Source organism: Geospiza fortis, unplaced genomic scaffold, assembly GCF_000277835.1.
Source record: "Geospiza fortis unplaced genomic scaffold, GeoFor_1.0 scaffold213, whole genome shotgun sequence".
Lineage (NCBI taxonomy): Eukaryota > Metazoa > Chordata > Aves > Passeriformes > Thraupidae > Geospiza > Geospiza fortis.
Window position 1 is genome coordinate 2134772 of NW_005054399.1, and position 6499 is coordinate 2141270.

At 57.6% G+C, this 6499-nt stretch overlaps 1 protein-coding gene across 1 annotated transcript in view; it reads left to right on the forward strand.

Annotated features, from left to right (window-relative positions):
* The window catches only part of PRKCB (protein kinase C beta), a 96988-nt gene extending 93139 nt beyond the window's left edge, over nucleotides 1–3849 (forward strand). The window contains exon 16 of the mRNA XM_014309055.1: nucleotides 3022–3849. Coding sequence (XP_014164530.1) covers nucleotides 3022–3174 — 153 coding nt within the window. The 3' untranslated portion in view covers nucleotides 3175–3849. The remainder of the gene's footprint in view (nucleotides 1–3021) is intronic.
* The last annotated feature ends 2650 nt before the right edge of the window (nucleotides 3850–6499 follow it).

Sequence of the window (6499 nt, forward strand, 5' to 3'; positions counted from 1 at the left end):
TCCATCCACCATCCATCCATCCATCCATCCATCCATCCATCCATCCATCCATCCATCCATCCATCCATCCATCCATCCATCCCTGCCCGCTCTCCCAGGAGCACTCGTTAGAAGCGATCGGCACTTGCAGCTGAAGAGGGATTACAGGCTGCTGTTAACCTCCCTGCTGCCTCTGGGAACCCGCTGCTGCCAAGTTCCGGACGCTGCAAGGTTGTTCCAAGAGGTCCTGACCATCAGCGGGAGCTTGGGGACCTGCTGCTGGAGCTCTGCTGCGGGGAGAGGGCTCCGTGGGAGGATCCCCATCCCTGGGCCAGGCAGAAATGCTGCTCCAGGCCAGCCCTACCTGGGCACCGCCACACCGTGCCACCGCCACACCGTGCCACCGCCACGCTGTCCCACCACCACGCCACCCCGCTGTGCTCCTCACTGTGCTCCTCACTGTGCTCCTCACCACCTGCCAGAGTCAATCTGCCCATCGCTGGAGGCACCGTCAGCCCTGATTGTCCCCTGCACTCCCTTCTCTCCGTGAGACCCACACAGCCGTTCCCTGCCTGCTCCCAGAGAGATTGTTCATCATGTTGACAGAGGCCAAATTGCCACCAGTTCAGGCAGAATTCAAGGTAAGATTCCAGCAAACCCACACTTTGCCGTGCTCAGCCTCCAGCCAAGGCCCCAAGGAGTGGGGGCTGCTGGAGAGGGCAGTGCAGGGGAGTGGGCTGCCCTGAGCCCCCTCCCGGCCTCATTGCAGCCTCTCCCAGAGCTTTCTGCTGCCCAAAAGCAGCAGCAGGAGGTTTTTCCCACTCCAGGGCTCCCAGGCTGAGCACTCCCAAGGGCTGGGGTGGCAACCTGCACCAGTCACATGTGGATGTGTCATTCCCTTTGCAGCATCCCAAAGCTTTCCTGCTCAGGAGAAGCTCCTGGCTTGGTAGGACAGTGCTGTCCTGGCCCACGTTGGTTTGGATGGATGTGGACTTCAGGAACCACGTGGTCATCTAAGAACTCTCCAGGAGCCTTGGGCAACTTTCCACAGAGAGACCCCGAGCCATGGCCAGGGAGCACCCTGGGGCACCCTGCTGCCATCGAGGTGGGCTTGTCTTCACATTCCAACTGCTTCACCCTTTGCCTGCAGGACTCTGCACCTGAAGTTGACCGTGTCACCCTGTCTGCTCCCTGCTCCTGCTCTGTGCCCCCAAATCCACATCTCCTTCCTTCTCTGTGCTGGAGAGAGGAGCCCTGGGGGGACCCTGGTGCCCAGGGCCCGGCTGGGAGCCACAGACACTGGTGCCCTGTGGAACATTTCCCTGTGCTCACAGCCTGACAGCACAGCCACAGCCTGCCTCCTCTCCTGCCTCTTCTGCTTCTCCTCTCTCGGCTCCTTGAGCTCCATCCAGACCTGTTTTCTTCCCGCCTCGTCTCTGCTCCATCATCCTTGGCTTTTCCTGATCTTCCTGCCCAAGGCTAAAGCCATCCTGATGGGATGTCTGCTGGGGCAAGTGGAATCTGCAAGCATCCCTGAGGTCCTGATGCACTGCTGGCTCATCTCCCAGGCCTCAATCCGGCTGCAGCTGCAGTGTGGTGCCTCTGGCCTCTCCAGACTGACAGGAAAACCTGGCTCTGTGTCCTGGCCATGCTCCTTCAAGGCATGAAGATGCCCCAGCAGGACACAGCATCTGTCCTGCAGGTCCTTCCCCAGCTCAGCAGTGGGAGCTCAGCCATGGGGGTGGGATGGGGTGCAGGGCCTGCAGGCCCCCCACAGTTACTTTCCTAGGTCCAAACTGGCAGACTAATCCAGGGTTGGAAATCCTGGTGCAGCAGAGCCCAGCGAGGACCTGGCATGGTGGGGCCACACTTCAGAGGCAAAGTCTGGGAAAAATGGAGAACAAATCGTTTCTGCAAGGCTGGCAGGATCCTACCGGTGTCACAGCAGGGGAAGGTCACCCCCAGCAGGGAGCTGGGGTCTGTCCTGTATAGGGACGTGGAAGAAGGGCTGGAGAAGCCTTTTGTCCCCGGTGGCTTTAATAACGAGGCAGAGCAGAGCCAATTCCTGGCTGCCAGTGTCCCTCCACCACTGGTCACTGGGGTGCCTGTGCTGTACCTTCAGGGCTCAGTCACCCTCCAGCCGTGGCTGTGTCACCTCCCACAGCAGGACAGCCCCGAGGCGGGCGCTCTGTGATCTGCAGGGTTTAGAAGAGCAGCCCACGCGCTCCCGGCGCTGGCTCCGCAGTGCTGATAGCAGGTTCCCAGTGCTAATCCTGACACTAACGTCCTTTTTTTCCCTTTTTTGGCTTGGGTGTAGCTGTAAAGTTGTTCTCCTTAAGCAATTGCAAGGAGAAAATGTTGCATATGTGGAATTTTCCTTCTCAGAGGTTTTGAAGTGCTGTGTGTTTTCTCTCTGTACAACCCTGGAGCAAATCACATCCTCCATCGATGAACCAGTGTTGCTTAACACCATATCACGGCATCATTCAAAAATCAAGCTTAAAGCAGAAAGAGCTCTTGCAGCTGATTATTTTGTGCAAATTTTGACATGGTAGTGACTGTTGCTGCCATTTCGAGGCATGTTGCTTCCTCCAGGCTCCTTCCTCCTGTGCAGTGCCGAGCTCTGGTTGCAGTGGGGATTCTGCATGCTGAGACCTGCTCCATGCTCTCTCTCTCTCTCCCGCAGCAAAGGACAGGAGGGATGCTCCCTTCACCTGTCCCTCTGTGTCCTGCTCGTGTGTTTCGGGCGTGTTAAACTGGTTTTCTCCTCTTCCTGCTGCTGGTGCGGGGCTGCTTCTGTTCTACAGGGCTGTGAGCTCCTGCTCAGGGGCAGCTTGAGAAAGCGGCGTGGAGTGTGGAGCGCTGGGACCGTGCAGCTCCCTCGGGGACAGCACACCTCCCTGGGGACAGCGTGGCATCCCAGGGACAGCTCCCCGAGGAGCCGGTGCTGTCACCTCTGGTGGTGCTGTCACCTCTGGTGGTGCTGTCACCTCTGGTGGCTCGCTCCTTCCCCAGATTAACTCTGTGCTTTCCATTTAACAGAAGGACAAACGCGACACTTCCAACTTCGACAAAGAGTTCACCCGGCAGCCGGTGGAGCTGACGCCCACGGACAAACTCTTCATCATGAACTTGGACCAGAACGAGTTTGCTGGCTTCTCCTACACCAACCCCGAGTTTGTCATTAACGTGTAGTCGCGGCGCAGCCCTGTCCTCGCTGTCCCACGCCAGGTGGCCCTGTACATAGGACACTAGTCTTCCGGGATTAGCAGTGCAGACACACGTCCCCTCCCGCCGGCCGCTTCTCCCCGGAGCCTCTCCGTGTCCGTGCCACTCGCTAGCTTGGCTTCCCTAGCCGGAGTGTCCGGGGTGCCAGTTACCGGTCAGTGATACTTCTAGGAACTATAGTTGGTGGTGACTAATAGAGTTTTTAAACAGAAATATACCAAACTGCTACGGTCTCTGTAATTTTCGCAGCGGGACGCTGAGATCCCCGTGGCCCAGCTAGTCCCAAAGCGTTGCTGTGGAATGCTAAGCATGGTTGATCGCTTAAAGCGTTGTGCTGAAGCTTGCGATGAGTGTGAGCTTGTCTTAGAGGAGCCTTTTGTTCAAGACATGGATATATTTGATCAGTGTGGAAAAATCTGCTTCTAGACCTCTTTTCCCAATGCATTGTCCATAGGGTCAGCCCAGCTCCCACCATCTGCCTTCCCTGCCTCGGGCATCGCGACTCCCGACCGCTCCCATGCCAGTTCTTGTAAATCAGAGCAAACCTTTTTCTAAGTGAAAGGTGGGGGGTTTTTGTAACATCTGGAACAGTTTGCAGTTTTGATACGCTCTGTCAGCACTCGCATAAATCTTTCACAGACACTGTCGAGATGTAACAGCTCTGTAAAGGATATTAATATTCTGCCAAAACAAAACACATTTATATTCTTGGTTTACAATTTACCAACTGAAAACACGCCCAAGACCAAAGGGCTGCACTGAGGGCTATTTATAACGGAAACTTTTCTACTTTCCACCCTCTGCTATTCTCTTCCAGGCTCCAAACCCATGGATTTCACAGACATCTTGATTTCCCTGATTCCAACCAAATTCCTGGGGGTTTTAGTCAGTAATATTTTTTTTTTTAATTCTGAGTGAGAAGAGACAATTCCAGCAGCTGCTTGTGAGGCAGAGCCGTGGCGTGCGGGAGGGCAGGGGCAGGCAGGAGCAGGAAGGAGGGAGCAAGGACAGCAGGGAGGAGGCAGGGGTGGGCAGGAGAGATGGGGCAAGGGAGAGGAGGGCAGGAACAGACAGGAACAGGCAGGAGCAGGGAGATAAGGGCAGGAGCAGGCAGGAACAGGCAGGGGCAGGCAGAAGAGGGCAGGAAGAGGCAGAGGAAGGCAGGAGCAGGCAGAGGCAGGTAGAGGAGGGCAGGAGCAGGCAGGAACAGGCAGAAGAGGTCAGGAACAGGGCGAGGAGGGCAGGAGCAGGAAGAGGAGGGCAGAAACAGGGAGAAGAAGGCAGGAGCAGGGAGGAACAGGGAGAAGAGGGCAGGAGCAGGAAGAGGAGGGCAGGAACAGACAGGAACAAGGAGAAGAGGGCAGGAACAGGGAGAGGAGGGCAGGAGCAGGCAGAGGAGGGCAGGAGCAGGCAGAGGAGGGCAGGAGCAGGCGGGCACTGCCCATCGGTTGCCAGCCAGTGGGTGACCCTGGCTGACTGTTGGGTTGGCAGAGGCTGAGCCCCAGGTGAGCATCCCCCAGGCCCTGTCACCCCGCTCCCCTCACAGCCCAGAGTGGTTTGCAGAGCTCCAGGTGTGTTTTCTGAGCCAGCCCTGGTTCTGCTGAATGCAGCCATTCCTCCAGGCCCCAGGGAAATGGGGGGGATTTTATCAATCATGAGGAATTCTACAGAGGAAATTCTAGTTTGTAGATCTTTTATAAACATGAAACTCGAGCTTTGGGAATTATTTTTTTTCTTTTAATGGTTCCTTGAGAACTAGCGGCTGCCAGCAGCTGAGGCGCTGTCAGGGGATGAGTGTCCCCTCCCTGTCACCCAGCCACGGGCACTGTCCTGTGCCTGCTGGGGGTGAGGGCTGAGCCCGTGGCCTCGGGTCCTGCCCTGGGCTGGAGGAACCCAAACCAAACCCAGAAAAACTGCAAATTGTGCCAGATCGAGGAGGGGGTTCACGAGGGGCTCTGCAGCAGGCGAGGCCCAGGGCTCGGGGGCTGGGGGCTCCCCGAGCCCAGCACACCCCGAGGACTTGGGCCATCCTCTGCAGACCACAGCTGCACCAGAGCATGTGTGATCCTGTGACTTCAAAGCTGCTGCTGCTGCTGCTGCAGAATCTGTATCACTTCAGTGGTGAATGTTTTTCATTTCCGTACCTTTGGCTCTGAGGGTGCTCCCAGGATGTGCTGGAAGGTCTCGGGGCTGAGGGGCACAGTGCAGGAGCAGCTGTGGGGCAGTCACACCTTTCTGTTTGGAGCTGCTGTGTCCGTGTTGGGTGACACTCGTGCAGGGAGCAGGAGCTGCTGCACGCTGAGCAGAGCGGGTGGCGCGGAGGGGACCTGCAGGGAGGCTGGGACGTGGCACCAGGGATGTGGCACCAGGGATGTGGCACCAGGGATGTGGCACCAGGCAGCTTTGGAGGCAGTTTGGGATTGAGATCCATGCTCCAGCCCCAGCTTGGCCAGTGCCAGGTCCCCTTCTCAGGACTCATCCCTTGAGTATTCCTGACGCTGTCCGTTCTGCTGCTTGCCACACTTATTCCAAGACTTACTTCCAGGTGTCCTGTACCTTCTGTGGAGGGATGTACAGTGGGATGTGCTGGCCCTGCACAGACACTCAGATCTGTGTGCACTCCTCCAAGGAAGGGCAGAGTGACAGGGGTTGAGTCACTGTTTATGTCATTTGAGGATTTAATCTTCACTGTTGGATGGGGAAAGCAGAGCTTTGGGAGGATGCTCAGAGCTGAGAGCCTCAGGAGAGCCCAGGTGCTCCTCAGGTGTGTGGAGACAGCCCAAGAAATCCCTGCCTGGAGCTGCTGGGGATGCAGGGGAGGGGCCTCAGCTCTGCACTCAGTGGCACTGGCAGGGGGGACCCAGAGCCCGGGGGAGGGCAGAGGAGGGGCTGAGTTGGCAGGACAAGCACAGGACGGCCGTGCTGGCTTTGTCCCACGTGGATTACACCTCAGTGCTGCAGGTAAGCGGGCTCAGGCTCTCCTTGGGACAGGGTGCATCAGACAGCTGCCCCTGGGCTGTGCTGAGCCCTTGGGAGCTGCTGCTGCTGTGCTGTGTGCCCTGGCCGGGGCTCTGGGCAGCCTGCTCGTCATGAGAGCATCACCAAAGGAGCTATCGATTGATTTAATGCATTTAATAAATAAATGGGGGTTTGTGCAGCGGCCAGCCCAGGCAGGCAGGGGGGAGGTGAGTGCAGGGCAGTGCTGTGCTCCGATGGTTGTGAGTCCCAGAGCTGCGACCCCGGGGAGGAGCCGAGGGGTTGGAGCACAGGACACGGGACTGGCTGGGGCCGA